At 37.4% G+C, this 20,282-nt stretch overlaps 1 protein-coding gene across 14 annotated transcripts in view; it reads left to right on the top strand.

Moving 5' to 3' along the window:
- Positions 1-20,282, top strand: part of svilb (supervillin b) — a 64,639-nt gene that overhangs the window by 31,397 nt on the left and 12,960 nt on the right. For 10 of the 14 annotated variants that reach the window (XM_079877755.1, XM_079877754.1, XM_079877752.1 and 7 more), the window contains 19 exons: positions 128-192; positions 386-522; positions 887-982; positions 2,044-2,308; positions 2,514-2,600; positions 4,665-5,256; positions 6,875-7,463; positions 9,223-9,358; positions 12,634-12,678; positions 14,305-14,385; positions 15,295-15,439; positions 16,042-16,137; positions 16,257-16,337; positions 16,563-16,743; positions 16,974-17,146; positions 17,906-18,061; positions 19,126-19,262; positions 19,426-19,573; positions 19,669-19,814. In XM_079877755.1, coding sequence (XP_079733881.1) covers positions 128-192; positions 386-522; positions 887-982; positions 2,044-2,308; positions 2,514-2,600; positions 4,665-5,256; positions 6,875-7,463; positions 9,223-9,358; positions 12,634-12,678; positions 14,305-14,385; positions 15,295-15,439; positions 16,042-16,137; positions 16,257-16,337; positions 16,563-16,743; positions 16,974-17,146; positions 17,906-18,061; positions 19,126-19,262; positions 19,426-19,573; positions 19,669-19,814 — 3,356 coding nt within the window. The remainder of the gene's footprint in view (positions 1-127; positions 193-385; positions 523-886; positions 983-2,043; positions 2,309-2,513; positions 2,601-4,664; positions 5,257-6,874; positions 7,464-9,222; positions 9,359-12,633; positions 12,679-14,304; positions 14,386-15,294; positions 15,440-16,041; positions 16,138-16,256; positions 16,338-16,562; positions 16,744-16,973; positions 17,147-17,905; positions 18,062-19,125; positions 19,263-19,425; positions 19,574-19,668; positions 19,815-20,282) is intronic. The other 4 variants (XM_079877760.1, XM_079877757.1, XM_079877759.1 and 1 more) reach the window with 2 other exon arrangements.

The following is a 20,282-nucleotide window of genomic DNA, read 5'->3' as shown; positions in this document are numbered from 1 at the left end:
TGAAGCAATATCAAACAAACTGTTGTACCTAATATCAGCAGCTGTGATTTGGCCAAAGTCATGATTTTACACACCATTTCTATAAAAACAGTTAATATTGAGTAACTTAACCCTCTCTTTTGTGTAGTGGATGAGGAAAAAATGGATGAACGAGCTAAAATGAGCGTGGCAGCCAAGAGGTCTCTTTTCAGGGTATCAGCTCTCTGTAGCATACACAACTTGTTGAATATAAAATTTCACATGAAACTAACGGCTACAAAAACAATATTGAATATATTTGTTTATATATTTAGTTAGTTAATGCAGTTAATATTACCTTTGTATGTATAGCCATACATTTTTTTTCTTTGTAACCTTTCCTGGTCCATCTGTTCTCGTCTGGCAGGAGCTGGAGAAGACTTCAGATGGAGGTGTACCCAAACCTCGGTCACGCAATGCTGCGGTTGAGCGGAGACTCAGACGAGTGCAGGATCGTTCACGGACACAGCCCGTCACATCAGAGGAAGTTGTCATTGCTGCTACGTAAGTAAATTCCTACTTTTTGTGATGTAAATGATCTGGTTTTCTGTTTTTTCTGTGGAACTCAAAGAGAATTTTAAAGCAGCAAGTTATATCAACAAATAATGTCTAACTCTTAAAAAAGTAAAAAAGTACTTTTTTCATTTTTGGAGCTTGTGGTCATTACGGTGAATGTTTTGTTTTTGCAAGAAAACAAATTACAGCATACAACAACATGAGGATGAGTAAATAGTGACAGAATTTTTCATTGTGGGTAAACTGTTCCATTAAAATACTGTATATACCCATCACTGACCACTTCATCACCCCTTCTTTTGCAATAATTCTTGTTCACTTCATTCCTTTTTTGTCTTGTCCTCCTCTAAAGTTCCCCTGCTCCCCCTTCCCAAGTCATCACTGTTCAAACCACTGCTCCCAGAATCCCCAGTCCTGCCGTAGTCAGCACTTCCATGACTAGCTTCAGGTATCATTTGAATGCTTTTTTATTTTGTATACTTTTCTGTGTATACGTGATAATTTAGGAATTGTTGTCTTGAGCTACATGCTGCTTCCTAGTTTGTTCATTGCTTAACTTGGGCTTTTTGACAGCATGATTTCATATTAATAGAGAATTCATACCATACTTGAAAGAAAGAGTCTAATTAAATGGTTCATTTATTCTGGTGTGTTGGATTATTCAATTCATTCTCAAAAATGTCTCTGTGGGAATATTTGTGACAGTGCGCCATCTGCTGGTGGATTTTACGTTCACGCGCTGTTGTAAATGTTGTTGGGAGTGTGAAAACAGAATGGCTGGAATGCAATTACGGGTTATGCAGTTCCTCAATTTTGCAATGTGAGCATGTGCCTGTGTCTATGAAAAAGTTAGAGTATATTAATGTGTGTAAGCATGTGCAGATGTTTTGGGTGTCTACATCAGCGCGTGGTCACCCAGATTAGCTGTAAATAGTCACATGGTTAGCAGCAAAAACACATTCTGCATTCTTCATGCACACCCAAATGTCAGAGGTGTCACCCATCTGTCAAGAAGACTTTTATGAAAGTGACAGAGGAGGAGATTACCTTAAACTAGGACAAAGGACAAAAAAATAAAGTTTCACTCAAATGAAGTACAAGAACACACACCAATGCATTTGAGTCCTATGTCTTTTTTTAAACCTTGTATAGATTGAAACAATGGCTTGGCAGTGAATTGAACTCTGTTTGTGTGTGTTTAATTAGGTGAAACTTACAAGATTATTTGCACCTGTTTACTTGTTTACTAATTACATGTTTACTAAGTTCTTGCCACAGTCTGTACAGTTACACCTATACAGATCCCATTCATCTTTTTTGCTCTGCTTGATGACTGAGTCTTAAAGACACAGGTTTGGATAAACAAATGCACAAACTAGGATAGTTACTGTGATGTGATACTGCGATAGTTTCTATAATTCTTTATGAATCGTTCTGTGTGCAATTTTGTTAGCAGCCAGACTGTGTGTGTAGTGTTTTATTAACGCATAAACAACCTGTAATTCTCAGTTTGCAGGCATCATCAGCACATGGATCGGCCCACCATGAACAGGAGAAAGATGATGTTTCAAAGGAGGCGGTTGCGGGAGAAGGGGACTTGGGGTCTAATGAACCGGACCTATCAGCACTAAGCCTGGCTGAGAAGATGGCATTATTCAATCGTTTGTCACAACCCTCTGGCCAATCAGCAAACGGACCCCGCTCGGACACACGTCAGCGTAGGGCCAATGCCCGCTTTCAGACCCAACCTATTACCCAGGGCGAGGTTGATCAGGTGAGGTCTCCTTTTTACCTCTTTTTATGGAAACCACTTAAGGAAACGGATATTTTTGCTTTGAGTAGGCTACTTTAAAGGTGAATTAAAGAGAGATTTAAAAAAGAAAAACATTCAATTTGTCTTTCATTCTGAATCTTTTAGAGTTTTAATTTACTTCAGTCAATACTCTCTTGAAAGTGAAGAGACATTGTGCCATTCACAGGAATTTACAAAAGACGTAGACCCGTCCAGTCTCACAGATCAACGCACTGTGACTAATGATTCTGTTGGTCCCCTTCAGAGCGAGCAAGTAAGAGACCCTGGACTGAGACTTTTGATTGGCTGAGCAGTGAGAGCTTTGCCTTGGCAGCAGCTGCTGATTGGTTAATTGCTGAGGCCCCGACAACATTGCATTTTCCAATTGGATATTTGCTACTGCTGAGTTGCATTATACCTGCTTTGACCAGTTTCATTTTTTAATGAAGTAACTGCATTTCATTGCATTCTGTCATTTACTCAAACCTCCACCCTTAATGGAATGAGATGTTTGGCAGGATGTTCATGTTGATTTTTTTTCTTCATATAGCAAAAGCATATGGAGAACAGGGGCTGTCAGTATCCAAAATGTGGTCTTTTCCTCACACAGCGCTATATCATATAGCATCAAATGATTTGAATTATACCGTGGTATGTCTGAATACTCGACTCTAATTGGCTGGAAGGTGTGCAATAAAACCGTTTAATGCACAGGTAGTTTCAAATCAGTTTAATCACTGTTTTATATTAATGCACAGTTTTCCTTGAAGCGCACACACACATCATTTGCACACAGATAGTGCTGCGCATACACAGCTTACACATTTAGGAGCATGGTTATTTATTAACGCTGCCCCACGATTTTTAATTATTAAAATATCTACGCTACAGAATTGCTACATTATATGTCTCAGCAAGAAGGGGGTAACATCGCTGGTTTTGAAGTAATTAAACTCATAGCTTCGTTGTTAATAGAGAAAGATGCTGCACAGATGCAGGTAATTCACACGCATCTCTCTCTCTTTCTCAGTAATTAATTTAAATGAATGCTATATTTTATTCATTCAAATAGATGTAATCTTACTCACTACTTTATCTCTGTGTCTGATTTAAAGTGCACAGAATTCTAGATCTAGCGAGTCGTAACTGACAAAATAACCATAATTTTTATCCTTCCAGTCAATAAGAGCTTTAATTGTCAATGCAGGCCAGTTATTATGGTATAACTGGGATAATCCACGACACTTAATTCTATTTAATGTGCACTTTTATTTTTAAAAACTCTACTTGGAGATAATATAATATTAATGAAGTAAGAGGCCACTTAAGTGTACTTAAAGAAAGTTCACTTTCATGACTGTTTCACGCATAACTTAAAAAAATGCACTTTCTAATAATGTTATAAAATATTTTACTTTAAAGTACATTTTTAAATCATTATGTATTAGTAATTTTTTGTCATGCATTAAAGAAATAGACATTTTGATGTGTTGACTAACATACTAAAGCACATATAAAGAACTATATAATTGGAACTGTAATGTGTTTTTCTATATTGCAGTAATACATCTTAAATGTACTAAATTGCAACTATCATTACAAATGTGTACAAATATCGCATAATTACATGATATACAACTTTTAAATAGAAATTTTGAAATAGATAAAATTACGAAATAATAGAAATAGCATATGTACATGAAATTATACATAAAGATTTAGGTGGGTCAAAAAAGCATTCTTAAGTTCAACTAATTGAGTTTAGTATCAACTATGATACATTTTCTTTAATTGCAAATAACATGCAGTTAAGTGCCCGAAAACGTTACATTTAGTTCACACTTAAGTATTTTATTTTAAAGCATATTATTTCCATAATAAGTACTCTTTTTAGAAGTATGCTAGAGTGCACTTCATTTTTCACAATGGACAAGATACTTAGGCAACTTTTATGGTGCTTTTATTGAAGTTTTTTTTTTTTAGAAGATTGAATCCGTGCTTGCTATGAGAGAAATTCAGCTACCGGACAGTTTTTGTCAAGAAAGTGAAATCAAAATTGCGTTTTAAACACCCAGACCTTGATGATGATGATGATGATGATGATGATGATGATGATGATGATGATGATGATGATTATGATGGTGACGTAAACACAAATTCTGGTTTGTTGCATGTCTGAGAAGTTAACTGATTAGGTTGTTTGGGATGCAAAGCACATCCAATCTCTGCAAGCTGCCTGTGTGTCCTGCATATGACCTCTGACCTCTCTGGCATCTGTAAATGTGAACGCCATCTAAAAAGACATCTGAAAATACAACTATTCTTTCTTTCTTTCCAGCTGCAAAATGGAAGCGTGAAGTTGGAGCCTCTCTCTGCATCACTGGTCCGCTCTGTTACTGCGGTCACCGCCCAGGCTTCTGTTGCCATGGTGACAAGCGCTTCCCCATCAATGACCGCAGATGTTCGCATGGGGATGTCCGCTGCTCCGCCCTCTACTCAGGCCTCGCCCAATCAGACTCAGCTACCGGCCTATGAGAGAGGAGTTCGATACTTCAGTCTTACAGAGAGTGGGGAAAATCCCACACCTGATGTTCAGTCTCCGCCCCCCGCAGTGCAGCCCAGCCAATCGGGATACAGCAAGGGTGGGGCCGAGCTGATTTCAGCCAATGGGCAGAGGCAGGATGAAAGTGGGTGGAGGGGAAGACTTGGTTACTTAGGGAGAGAGGAGAGAGAGACAGAGCTCCCCAGTGCGACTTCCCCTCCGCACACACATGCTCCCAGACACACACCCCCTCACGGCAGGGGAGATGCAGAGCTGAGCGGCCCGCGAGAGAGGGAAAAAGAAAGCTCACCCGTCTCGCAGGGAGGCTACCTTTCACCAGACAATCATCAGACGGCAAGAGGAAGCGGTTCCAGAGCTGTCATCTCAGGTAAGGTTAGATAGAACAAAAAAGAAAAGTATATTAAAAGGGGTGCAAACCTCTCAGCTGTGTCTATTGTTTCTGTGCATGCAGTCACACACATGCACACATGCATGATGCACGTCTACGCGATGCAGCCGGCCTCTGTTTGGGTTAACCGGGTTAACCGGGCTCCCAGCCTACACGCTACTCGAGTCGAATGTGATTAGCATAATTTATCATACATCAAGCGTGCAGCTTTCTTTGTCTGAGCCGTGCAAAACTAATGATGCTGAAATGAATCGGGCAGAAGGCAAAGTGGAGTGATGCTCCCCTCTGTGGCTTTTGTTTGCGTTCCCAGCCAAAGCTGTTACTATCCATTCGTCTGGAAGCAAGAGGCGTGTATGTGTGAATTTTGTAGTAAAGAGGGAGATGAATGAAAGGCTGGAGCGGTAAGGCGGATGGAAGTGTGCCCACATTGATACAGACATGTTGTCATCCCACAGAAAAAACACAGGAGGTTATCAGGTTCATGTCTGCCACATGTTATAGGACAGCCATGACAGCAGAATGCGACAGTGGCTTTCACAGGATAAAGGATGTTTTTAACATGTTTTTTGTGTGTGTGTGGCAGTGGTGCTTTAGACTGCTGTCTGTTCATGTGTGTCAGGTATTGATTGAGCCCATGATAAACATGAGAGAGTGTGTGTAAGCTGATGTGCAATGCAGTTTCTAGGTTTTATGTATGAAGTTTTTTTTCTGTATCTGGTGCATTGAATAGCTATGGCTAGACACATATTTGTGCATTCTTAACTGGATGGATATAAATATTTGAATGGTATATAGTGTTGGCTGCCTGATTGGCTGTTATACATGTGTATTTCGATTGATTTATACCGATATAATGCTTCTGGTTATAGGGTCAATCTCATGAATCCTGAAAAGTGGATGATGTCCAGTTAATAATTTCATCTCCCTTACCATAAAAAAAACAAAACAACAAAAAACAAAGATTTTTTTTTTTCAAATTCTCAAATTTTTTCAGTAATAATTCTCATTTAATTCTACAAATTCTACAAAATGTTGAAGTCCAAACTGCATGATAGTATGGTTTGATTAAGTCACACTGATATAATGCCTCTGGTTACAGGGTCAGTATCGTAAATCCCCATATTGTATTATTATTATTTTTTGTCCCCCTTTTAAAATTCCCATTATCAGAATTCTCTTATATCTTTTTATAAAATATATTAGAATTTGAATTCAGAATTGATTAATTCATTTTTGAATTCATTTTTTTATTAAAATAAATCAGCAAAACAATCAGCATAATGTAATACTATGCAATAATAACTTTTAAAGGTAGTACAACAAATACTGCCATGATGTATAAATACATTACAAATTTAAAGTTTTTTTTTTTTTTTGCATTACAGTGATGGTGTGCATGGTTTTATGGTGTGCTTAATTGTCATTAAAATTAATGTTACAATATTCATAAAATGACCTAAATGTCCATTCTTTATGCAAAATGTATGTTTCTTTTTGGGAGAAATAGACATGTTTTTGACATGTTTTGAGAGATTTACCCTTTAAGGCTCTTTGTATGTGTATTTGCTCTCATGCTAGACTCAATGTGTTTCTCCAGATGTCCCTGATCCCAGCATTCCCGGGAGGGCGGTGAGCACTGCTGCGGTCTCCTCCAGAATTTCATCACACACCTCACACTCACTCACTTACCTCCAGCAAACCCAGTCGTACACTCCTCCGCAACCTCAACCAAAACCAGTGCAGCACCCTCAAGTCTACACACCGACACTCACCCGACCCCAAACACAACCCTACAGCCCGCCGACACCGCCACAGACACAGGCCAAACTACAAACACACCTCATTTCTGACTTTCAACCTCACTCCCACGTTGACTCTCAGGCTCCTCCATGGCAAGCTCAGGTGTCCTCTGAAACCCAACAGCAGACACAACCCAGAGTACCCCCACAGACACAACCGAAACCACAATCCTTCCTTCCTCCTCAGTCACATGCCTACATTCCCTCTCAACCCAAGATACCTCCTCAAACCCAGCCAAAACCCCAGTGCTTCATACCACCTCAAACAAAACCTCAAGAAGAGATCCAGGGAAAATACGGCCCTTCTGCACCCATCGTCTCCAAAGACCAGCAGCCAGAGATCCACGAAGATCCAGAGGCCATGACATCTATGTCAATCAAAGAGAGGTGTGTTGGCTACTTCACTTGTACATCAGCTGTGAGCATACCAGACATCCCATCCTGCATAAACATTCCCTGGAGATGGCACAATCCCCCCCACCACCACCACCACCACCATAATACAAAAAAATATATTATATTTATATTTAAAATAAATATATATTCATTCACGTAAGTCACCTAACACAGGTTTGTTCAGTCAATAGTATTCATGCGCCAAAAGTGATGTAGTTAAGTGTGACGAAAAAAGAGGCTAGGGTCTCCACAAAATCTGAACACAAGTGGTCACAGGAGATGTATTTGAAACTTGTTATAATACCAGGTGTAAAGGTTATGCATCTTGTGATTGGTTCACTGAAAATGCATCTTAATACCAGGTTGAAACAGGCTTTATTTCTCTCTAGCTTGCTTAATTTCTGGGATATTGTATATCATTTGCGTCCGTCAGGGAGCCGCTATCAGTATGTGGGAGACTCTTGCACATTCCGGGAGAGGTGGGATGTCTGGCAGGGTTGCCAAGTTTGTGAAACAAAACCAGCCCAAGTGCTATTCAAAACCCGGCGTTCCAGGGGGGTCGCTTCAACCCGTGGACTAATAAAAACAACCCCGGGCAACAGTATAAAAGTATCCCAATTCGTTGGGAACACCGCGGACTTGGCAACTCTGATGTCTGGAATACAGATAATCCTATTTATAGTGATTCACACAAAATATGGCAGATTAGCATAAAATAGTCAGTTCCCATAAAGAAACTTTAAAATGACCTTCCAGGTCTCGACAATAGCCTGTGGTACATATTTTTATTTACCCTACCAAACTTATTACTGGCCATAAATACAATAACATTCATTATTACTGTTTGGGGTTAGTAAGATTTTTTTTCTCTTATGCTCACAAAGGCTGCATGTATTATTTTACAAGAACTGTTTTCTATTTTTATATATTTTAAAATATAATTTTTTTGTGTGATGACAAAGCTGAATTTTCACCATCATCACGCCAGTCTTTAGTGTCCTGAATTTTAATAAGAAAAAAATCGTATTATTATCAATGTTGAGCTGAACAGTTGTGCTGTCTCATATTTTGGTGGAAACCGTGATGCTTTTTTCATGATTCTTTAATGAATAGAAAGGAATTATTTTAAATAGAAATCGTTTGTACTGTTATAAGTGTATTTACTGTCAAATTTAATGTCTCCTTGTCGAATAGAAATAATTTCTATCAAAAAAATTATAATCTTACTGTTCCATTGTGTATATATAACTTGTTATGCTAGAAAGCAAGTGTGTGTCAGGATTAGTTTATGAAAGGTAGTATAATAATAGCATGTTAAAAGCACACTCATCATGGCATATTGCGGTGTAAGAAACAGTGGCACATGGCTGGAGATTTTTCAGGGTGACTGGAGCTGTTCTCCTTCTGTCTTGTCTTATAAATGAAATTGGGTCATCTCTGCTCTCCGCGAGCTCTGATAATGCGGACAGCACTATTTTAGCACTCCAGCTTTCCCCACAGGGCAGGATGAAATGAGTATAGACAGAGAGAGAGAGAACGAACCATGACAAAGTAGTATGGGAATGCTGAATTGTGAAGAATTTTGTATGCTTTAGTATTTGGTGTGATTTCTGAATGAGTTTTAAGGACCAACATCCCTTTAATTTCTTTTTCAATTGTCATTTCTTGCATTTTATACAGTAGATCTGCATGATTTTTGCCTCTACAATGTTCAAGATGGAGTGAAGCGTTTGACACTTTTCTTTCTCAGGTTAGCCATGTTGAAGAAGAGTGGAGAGGATGATTGGAAAAACAGGATCAACAAGAAACAGGAAGCTATACAGGAAGTGGTGTCTGTAAGCGAGAAGAGCAGTCAAATAGTGGAGGAGCAAGGCTTTAAGAAAAAGGTAAGAATATGTTGCCTTTCAAAATCAAATATGGAAATTCATCACAGGTTTATATATATATAGTCATGGCAGTATTACAATTGCCTTAGCTGTCTCCACCACTTACCCACTTTTCAAATGGTTCCTACATCTCTGTGTACAAGTAATAACTAGTAAAACATTAGTATAGGTTTGTAATGTTCTTAAAGTAAATTCACTTTTTATGTTGATATGAAATAATACTCAGAAACTGCAGAATTTCTTCCTTGCTAAAAATCCTGTTTTAATATGATATTCTGGCCGCTGTTTTCCTTAATGACATTCAGGGATTTTTTTTAAAAAGTGCTAAGAAATTGTACTTAAATTCAAGTACTATGTCAGAAATTCCACTTATTTAAATACTCACGTAAAAGTAACTAGCGGAAAAAAACTAAGTATTTACATGTTATTGTACTTTATTTAAAAGTAAATGCTTTTCTTAGCTTTTTTAATTGACAATTGACAAGGAACAGTAGAGATTTTAGCATTTTATTTTGATGGAAAATCTTTGTAAAGAAACCTGTCAAATCACTTTTTTCTCATTGTTAGGGTTTCTCATTGACAGTTTTTTTGTGTGTGAACTTAATTATATCGTATCAGTATTTATACTCAAATTTATTTGGCTGTTCAAATAAAAGGATAGTTAAACTTCTATGAGCATTATTGATTGGCTTGTTAATCACATCAGGATTAAGATTGTAAGACCTCATGATGTATGATGTGCATTAAATTGTCTACATGAAATTGTATTTTTCCCTCTTGTAAATGTACAGGTATTACATTTTTACAGAACTGTAAGATACAGATTGTCCAAAATAATACTTAAAGTCCCCTGCAGTCAATAATTGTATCCCCTAAAACTCCTCTTTTATAATCAAAATGACCTAGAGTATTTAAATGTTTTTTTCCTGTGAAAATAATTTCTTCAGCTTGAATGTAACTCTACACCCTTGCTTAATTTGGTATATTTGGAGACATGAATATGCAAATTAGTCTCCGCCTCCTCTCAATCACACCAGTTTGGACTACATGATCCACTCAGTCAACTGTATTAAATGGCACACAATGGCAAGTGGAAATATTGGTTTAAATTAGCCATATATAGCCATAACCAGAAACTGACTGAAGAGTGAATTATACAGGCTTGTCTACAAGTCGATGTATCAGAATGGTAATGTGTAACATAACGGTAATTGATATGAGGCCTTTGGCCTGACAACATTATCAAACAGCTAATAATGTGTTGCTAATGTTACACAAACTATGACAGACAGACAGCTGCCTTCTAACAGCATCCTTTTTGGAAACGCTTTGAACATTATAGAAAGTTAGTGGAAAAAGGCATAATACTGTAGTTCATCATGACATCGTAATATACAACTTATACATATACACCCTAGGATGGTCCTTATCAAGTCCAATTTAGTGTCTTAACCTTTTAAACTGTTCCTTTTAACATCAAAATTAGAAATATGCAAAAATGTTGACAAAAAAATTATATTTAGAGGTAGCTCAATCATGTGGAAGATTGCCTATGTTAAGCTGTGCGGCGTTATTGTGATATAAGTAATATTAAAAGTTGCTGCAAATGAACTACATTTTATTGAAATCAGAGCAACACTGACATGACAACAATGACAACAATCTCAAAAAAGCACAAAGTTTTCAACAATCCCTCATTTCTGATGCTCAGCAGCCAGTGTTGACTTTTTGCAGTCTGGATAGATCCGTTGGTGATCTTCCACCACATGAAGGAGAAACTGCAGTTGTTCTTCAGAGTGTGTGAGATAGCCATTCTTGAATCAGAGCCACTCCTCTCTCGGCGTGATCACTGACTACTTTCATTGCATGTATGGTTGCCTGTGCCTCCTGATAATCTGCTTGATTCGACCAAAGTTCCGGGTCAATTTCAAGGAACGTAATGTAATTTTTTAAACCAAAAAATGTGTTCTAAACCCAAACAATAACCAAGGTGATCATCAATAGAAATATTTATTGATTCCACCAGGAAAGGTAAATCTGCTAAACCGGGTCATGGATGGATTAATTTGGATTTAGTTTCTACAATAAGTAAACTGAGATATGTATCTAAAATACATATTTAGGAATATATGCTGCATTAGATGCTTTTATGGAGATTTTTTTGGAATTTTACTAGCCAGATACAATACCAATTCAAATGATCTGTTTTTACGAAAATCATCAAAATCTCAGAAAGTTTAAAGCTATTGAGCTACCAGTAATTATTATGTTACTGCCATAAAAATTGGCATGCTGTATTTTATTATATAAAGGAACAATTTGAAGGGTTAAGAGCATGACAATTGGATACTTTAAAAATAAGGACCACCCTAATACACCCGCTATATATGTGCCCGTTTTCCCTGTCCCTTCTTAAAGGTGTTCTTGTGCTCACAGTGGAAAAGCATGCTGACAAGTTCGGTTACTTATTTTTGATGGTAGGGAACACAGACGGTTTCAAACCACGTTTATGAGACTGTCTTTGGTACACTGCAGTTTTATGGAGAAAATACTCAGCAATGGTGTTGAATTAGCACATGGTTTGTCTTAAAGTATATTCAAAACACCCCACATAGACATTTTAGGTATAGTAGTGAAGTACTAGTACTCAAATACTTCACACATATGATGACATTGAATTGGGACTGGTGCTGTCAAGCTGTGAAATTACAAAAAAAGCACCTTAAAAGTGTCAGAAATTATTCGTTCAACTCTAAAATTACATGAGAATCACATTTTTTTTTTACAAGACTTAAGAACAAATGACATATGCCATATGGACATGGGATACTTTTATGGTGCTTTTTTTTATCAAATGGCTAGGATATTCTTTAAAAATTCACCCTTTGTGTTCCACAGAACAAAAGAAAGATGACTGTGAGTAAATGATGGTAATTTTCATTTTTGGTGAACTATTCCTAATCTCAACTGTGAATCAGATGTGTTATTCTAATTTGTGAATAGTAACACAATCATTTACTGAAGCGGGCAAAGCTGTGAATTGACTGCCCAGTCTGATGAGTCATTTCACAGCGTGGTGTTCACTGAGTTTTATAAAGTAACTTGTGCGTTCCTGAGTTATTTTGATTCTCTCAATTCAGCAAGTGCAGAGGTTAAAGCAAACCGGTTTCAGTTTATCCAAAGATAAAGGCCAAGTCTTTCACACCAAACAGCTTTTTTCTAGTCTTACCTTTTTGTCCCTCACACACACACAAATGCATCTCCTGTGTGTTTAGGACAAGACTGTTATCAGTGAATTCACATCATCTGAGCAGCTCTGGGTAAGCACCAGCATCAATGGCTGTGCTATAGGAAATTTTGGCTTTAGCTGCAAGATGATTGGCTGACCTGCTAGTGCAAACTGCAATTTGATTGGCTGTTTCTTGAGGACTGACACGCTGCTTGCTTTATCTTCTAAATTAATCTTATTTTGCCATTTCAGTTGGTAACACTTACAATAAAGTCTCATTTGTTCACATGAGTTAACTCCATTAGTTAACATGAACTAACAGCAAACAATAACATTTATTAATCTTTGTTAAATTTCAGTATTTACTAATACATTTTGTATTAGTGCAGTTGCATCTGTTAACTTAAGTTAATGCATGGTTAACATGAACAATGAGCAATTGTATTTTTATTAAATAAATGTTGTAAAAAAAAAATACATTGTACTGTACTAATGAGACCTTATTGTAAAGTGTTACCTTTTAGTTTGTTTTCTGGTGGCTAAAATAAATGAATAGTTGCTTCTCTCTGAAATGTTACTGCTGTTGAAATGTTAGGAATATGCTGTAATAATTTCACTTAACATTATAAATGACTCCTCATTATACTGCCATTATAGACCTTTTGCTTCTCTTGTTAGTTTTGATGTGTCCAAATCAAATTCTAGCATGTTTTAGGATGAAACACCTTGCACCTTTATTATATATAGAAACCAAAATGGTCTGTGTATGTTATCATGTTACTTTTGTACACTCTCAGAAAAAAAGGTACAAAAGTAGTCACTGGGTTGTCACCCAAAAAGTAAACATTTTGGAGTGCACATTAATCAACATTCATGAATTTAAATGTACCAAAATTAGCCCGAAGGCTTGTTTTCATTGGTTGTCCCTTTGCCAGATGTAATTAGGCCTAAAACTAGAGAAAAGAAACAAGAGAGAAAAACAATAACAACAATACTTACTTTCAATGGACTTTTCTTCCCTATTGTGACGTATATCCAAGTGAAACAGCTTCTTAAACGAAAAATGTAGGGCAGAACTTGATTTTGTTTATGGGGAATTGATTGGGTGGTTGGGTGGTGGTGGTTTGCTATTGGTTGATCTCATGTGAGTGACAGGTTGTCCCGCCCTCGCGCCAGTAAACACGCCTTTAGAGAAGAGAAGAGATGTCACTAAAAGTTATTTTGATTAAAGATCATGAGGCCACATGAATTTAAATACAAGTATGCACATGAATAAATCATTCATAATAAATACTGAATTGTTCCATAAAAAAATTATAATTGTTTATTTTTATTTCATAGTGACTTTACCTTTAAATGGTGCATATTAGTATCTTAAAGGTACATATTAGTACCTTTTGAAAGGAAACTTCCCCAGTGACAGCTTTTGTCCCTTTATTTCTGAGAAGTGCCAAAACATATTGTACAATGTTAGCTGCCACTCGATGTCGATTGCAAAATCTGTGTCCTGATGCTAAACCAGTTGAGAACCACTGGTCCACACTTAGAGATGATGCATTTTTTCCTTTAGCTTTTTTCCCCCTCATTCATTCTCTGCCATATCTGAGTTATTTTCTACTTCCTTCACTTTCAACGCCCTGTAATCATCGTCTCTTGCTCTTTCATCCACTCTTGTTTTCTATCTACTTCCTGTTTCGTCCTTATCCACTGTCTGTAGGAGCCTGTCTTTTCCTCCACCTACTCTCCTCCTCCTCTCCCATCTACCCCAAAATGCCAATATGTAGAACATCAAGGCCAGGTAAGAGAGAGCTTGTGCATTTTGGAACCATTTCATTTCTAACATAACTCTACAAAAGGTCTGAAATTTTAACTTTGCCTATCCATTTTCTTTCCTTCCTTCCTTCCTTCCTTCCTTCCTTCCTTCCTTCCTTCCTTCCTTCCTTCCTTCCTTCCTTCCTTCCTTCCTTCCTTCCTTCCTCCCTTCCTTCCTTCCTTCCTTCCTTCCTTCCTTCCTTCCTTCCTTCCTTCCTTCCTTCCTTCCTTCCTTCCTTCCTGACTTCCTTCCTGACTTCCTTCCTGACTTCCTTCCTGACTTCCTGACTTCCTTCCTTCCTGACTTCCTTCCTTCCTGACTTCCTTCCTTCCTGACTTCCTTCCTTCCTGACTTACTTCCTGACTGAATGAATAACAACAAAGTCACAAAAATACTTAACACATATCTCTGCTTTAATACATCAGCGGTAAAAATTGGCTGGTTTCATTTACTGTAGTTTATGAAGGACTCTTATTATTAGTTTGCATAATTTATCCTTTAATTCACTGTGTATGATAGTAGAAAACACTTATATTTCTCTGATGGAAACAGGCAGCTCTGTACATACTCTCAGGGCAAATGCATTCATTAAATGAGTGTTTGCAGCATAAATGCATAAATCTAATTTAGATGCACAAATGCGTGCGTTTGGAGTAAGGATTACTGTATTTTTGGCTTTTGCTGTTGACTGATAAATTTCAATACCTTACATACAGCAAAGAGAATAGTCATATTCAAACGGTTTGTAAGTGCTTTGGATAGTTTGCTGGTGAATGCTCATGTGATGTATCCTTATGTGGTCTGTCCTGTATGTTCAAGTCGTTGGTCTTTCCTTGCTGTGAATTTATCAAGATGATCTATAGCCATCATATCTGTTTTGTCTCATCTAATCAGAAACTTGAAGAGGGGGAGGGGAAGATGTCCATTGAAGAGAGGAAACAGATGATCTCGACCCGAGAGGAGGCGTGGCAGAGCACAGGGAAGGGTGTGGCCAATGACTCGACCCAGTACACAGTGGCTGCCAGGATGGTGAAAAAAGGTTAGAATGTGCAAACACAAAGATTGGATATAAAATACTATATTGTTGTATTATAAAATGCTAAAAATATTTTTAAATGCTGAAAATACAAAAAAAAAAAAATCTCATACATTTTCATACATTTCCTAAAACCAACTAAACACATTTAATAATCAAATAATGAATTACTGGAAAACCTTGAAAGTATTGCTACATTTTAAATGTTTTAAAACCACATTGATTCAAAAATATAAGTTTACTTTATTAAGTGAGAAGACACCCTAGCCATCAGAGACATTATACAAAATATTTGGTCCCATAATGCTGCTTTTGGTGAATTGGAAATATGTCAGTGGGTATATTTTGTTGTTGAGATATTTCAATTACTTTTGTTTGATTTGTTCATTGCAAACACCTGAAAGTCTGTACATTTTGACAATAAACCTGATTTGCAATGGGGGTTGAATCATTTCGATTACAATTGTACATACATGCTTACAAATATGGAATATTTCAAATGAAACTAAATTGAAAAAAAAAATTTTTTTTTTTTTTTTTATGTTTCATAAAATGTATTATAAAAATGCTGTTATTAAATGCCTGATTACGTGTGTGTGTGTCAGGTCTGGCCGCTTCTTCTGCAGTGGTCAGCCCGATTCTGTCTCCAGTCTCTGCTAAACTGAAGAGCAGTGTGTCGGCTATCTCTAAACCACAGGAAGGTAAATTAGACAAACACTCGCTGCATTAAAAGAAAGAAGATATTCCTCTTTAGAGTCACAAAGTTTGGAAATGTTGTTCCGCAATAATAACTGGGGCATAAAAACCTGATGTGTTGCAGATATTGAGGTCAGAGCAGAAATGGAGTCTGATAAGAAGTTGGAAAAGCTGGAGACGTTTCTGGGGCGTTTGAACAGTAAAGGTAAGTTGATTGACGCAAGATCTGCTCATTTTCTTGTCCTTTTTGCAGGAGGATGTTATAGAAGTCAGACTAGAAATGATTATTGAATCATTTGATGTCTTTAAAAAAAGAAGCTTCATGACATATTATTTCAATTGCTGTCACAGTGTCCTAATAATGTACCTTTTATTGAAGCCATTGTGCTGTCTCTCTCTCTCATTTTCTACCTTCCTTCCTCCTCCTCAGTATCAGGTTTGCAGGAGACGACACTGACGGTAACAGAAAAGGCAGTGAAGGAAGTGATGCGATTGGATGATGAGGTCTTTTCAAAGTTTTACCGCCACATGACAGATATTCCCCGCAGCATGAGTAGCAGAATGCATCTGGAGGAGGACTTTGATGCCATCTTTGGAAAACAAGCACCAATGTAATTTGTGTGCTTCTTTAATAGGCTATACAGATATACAAGCATGTACATTTATTTTATATTGAAAAAATATAATTTATTTTATATCTATTTTTTTTATTTTTTTTTTACAAAGAATATTGCATCTTTTCTTTTACATTAAGCTTTTTTTAAAGACGCTTGTAGGCATTGAAATATTTGACATTTGAAAGACTTGGCTGTCTGACTTTTGGCCTCTCTTTGGCTTCCAGGTTGACATCGGCGATGGTGCAGCACAAGCGGGCTGTTCGTCCCTCTCGTAATGTCCAGGCATCCAGGAACCCCTTAAAGATTCTCGCTGCAAGAGAAGACATACGTCAGGAGTACACAGAGCAGAGACTGAATGTCGGGCAGCTGGAGAGCAAGAGAATTAAACAGGAGAAAAGTGAGTCGATAAGTAGTGGATGGAAAGGTGCCTCAGTTCAGTGTTGTTACCATATGCACAGTTACTTCCTGGTTTTCCATAAGCCAGCTTGGGCATTTCCAGTGAACTATTAGCTGTAATTCTGCATTCGCTGTACATCGACACAAAACCATCAATACTTGACTTTTTAATGTTGTATTTATATTTTAATGCAGTTACCACACTTACCTAATTTGCCAATAAACCAGTTTTATTCGTTGCAATGAAGACTTGAAGCTAATGGCAACACTGGAATAAGAAACACTCTGTCTGTAATTGGAGATGCACACGCAACATTTTTCCAACACTTCAAATGTTATTTTTATGTGATGACCAAAAACATTATTTGTTCATCCTTATGAGATTGTCCCCATTTGTAAAAGTGAACTTTTCAAGATCTAGGAAATCCAACATTTGATAGAAAACAAATTTATTCAACAAAAAAAAAAAAGAAAAAGGATTTTTATTAACGCTATAACCGGTAGAAGGCGGAAGAGGAACATTTATTGGCTCATATTAGCCATTTCCTGTAATATTTTTTCACACGTTTCGCTTTTGAATAAATATTAATGTTTATGAGAATCAATTATGAGAGCATATTAATTTAAAAAAAATTATGATGTGCCCGGATAATTCATTAATAATAAAATGATTTCATGGTGACTTTAATATAAGAAGATTAATAAAAGATATTTTGTTTGTTCCTGCTGTAATAATATGTTTTTTTCGTGTGTTTTCCAGTGAGCAAGAGCTCCAGTTTGTCAGATGCAGCCCTGGCTGGTCTGGCCAGTAAAGAAAGCTACAGCAGCGTGAGTCTGCGTAGTGTCAGCATCTCAGAGCAGATGACCAATAACAGCGCTGCTCCCTACAAAAAACTCATGCTCATGCAGGTCAAAGGTCAGTGTGTAGTACCCTAACACTGTGTCTAACCAAGCACGATGTGATGCATGGAATGGATATACCAGGGGTGTTTCTCAAACGAAAGGCTGCATCTCTCGGCTGCCACGTCATCAAACGTAGCTGAAGGCCAACTCAATTTGAAGGACCCTTAGAAGGCAGCCTTGGTTTCTCGGCCTGTTTTGAAGGATGCATTGGATGTATTCTTTGCGGCCTTAAATCACCCACAATCCTTTGCACACATTCCAATTCACTAAAAACAGAAAACGAGTTGTTACTGAGCTTGAGTTTATTATGAAATGTAAGACAAAAATAATATTTTCGGACATGACATCTTTTGTTTTGCTGTAAATTTATCACTTACTCTAAACTGACAATAATGTAAGCCAATGGGAGACCCTAGACAGCTGTCATTCACTGTATTGCATTAATAAAAAGCCAGTTAATATAAAGATTTGTAATATAAAGTGGTTTTCCAAAATAAAGTTTTAATAGTATTAAAACTATCCTGTGGGGGCAGGAACATATGTGACGTAGCTATGCACACTTACTAGATCATCTCATTCTAGCGTTTAAAGGCACACTATGCAAGATTTGTTCCTTAATATAACAGCTTTGAAATCATTTCGATGGTAAACAAACTCGTAGTAGGGCGAATCATCCCGATAGCAAAGCAGAAACTGCATAGTGTGCCTTTAATGCTGAGGAGGACACTAGCCTACAAGCCTCAGAAGGACTGAACTAGAAACTAGGAAGGACACAAGCTCAGTAGGATGCAGCTTTCCATTTGAGAAACACCCCAAGTGATGCATGGAATAAGCTGCATAGCCCCGCCCACAGAAAATTCCTTTTGGTCCAAACATCAAATGTTCTGATTGGCTTCGGAAATCCTTTCAGTTTTAGTAAATGACTTAAATAGCATTACTCTTCATTAGAATGCTGCAAAACACCAACAAGAGGCATGGAATATGATATAAATAGTAATATAGTAATGTATTACTGCAGGATTTTGAGTTTTTGATTGTTTGTGTGAGTTAAACTGTACGTGCATGCATGTTCCCCAGGTCGACGACATGTCCAGACCAGACTAGTGGAGCCTAGAGTGTCCTCTCTGAACAGCGGTGACTGTTTTCTACTGGTTACGCCTGAACATTGTTTCGTTTGGATTGGAGAGTTTGCAAATGTCATTGAAAGAGCCAAGGTACAACCTGACTGATATTCTGACATCTTACTCATGTTATTCTTCATATGATCAGATAGCTTTATACCAGGGTTTCTCAAACTCGGTCCTGGAGGGCCACTGTCCTGCACAGTTAACTCCCTGCTTTATACGTAACTGTTGTATTGTACCGCTTGACATCTAGGCATCAGAACTGGCCACTTTCATCCAGCTGAACCATGACCTTGGTTGTCGAGCAGCACTGGTGGAGACGATTGAAGAAGGAGTGAAATCACAAAGCCCCGCAGCTGCAGAGTTCTGGAAGATCCTGGGAGGAACAGCCAGCTACCAATGTACATACCCTAAAAAAAAAAAAAATACAATTTATGTGCCATTATCTTAATTGAAATTAATAATATTTTTCCCTCTATGTGTGCAATGATCACAGCGGCCGGGTCTCCAGACGAGGATGAGATGTTCGAGAGTGCCATTGTGGAGACAAACTGTATCTTCCGTCTAGTGGATGATAAACTGCTTCCTGATGATGATTCCTGGGGGAAAGTGCCTCGTAGCACACTGTTGGGATCTAAAGAGGTCAGAAAGCAAATATGTTGTGTATTTTTTAAAATATTGAATAAACATAAACATATTCATACATTATTTTATTTTTGCATAAATATAAAATAGATTAATATTCTTTGCATTTTGTGGTAACTTTATATTTACCAATATTTATTTTATGTAATGGACCCATTTCAAATTTCCACGGTTCTCAGAAGTGACATTCCAACTTTCCAAAAGAGGGAAAAAGTGTAGTGAGTGATTACAGCAGTCAGAAGAGAGAATGATGTCAAAGTAGCTGTCACTCCCTATGCAGTTGTATTAGAAACACTGACGCTACAGCGTTAATTCGTTGTTTTGTGTTTTGCTGCCAAAGTATACTGTTATAAATGTGGAAAACGTGTCATCACAGTCATCCATTGTGTGAATTGAACATTCTCAAAAGTTTATACTCTTATTTTATTTAGTAATAATAAAAAAGCTTTTTCCCCATTTTGGAGA

This window comes from Squalius cephalus (assembly GCF_949319135.1).
Source record: "Squalius cephalus genome assembly, chromosome: 7".
NCBI classification, from domain to species: domain Eukaryota; kingdom Metazoa; phylum Chordata; class Actinopteri; order Cypriniformes; family Leuciscidae; genus Squalius; species Squalius cephalus.
The sequence above is the reverse complement of the archived record's forward strand: the minus strand, read 5'-3'. Positions and strand labels throughout refer to the sequence as shown.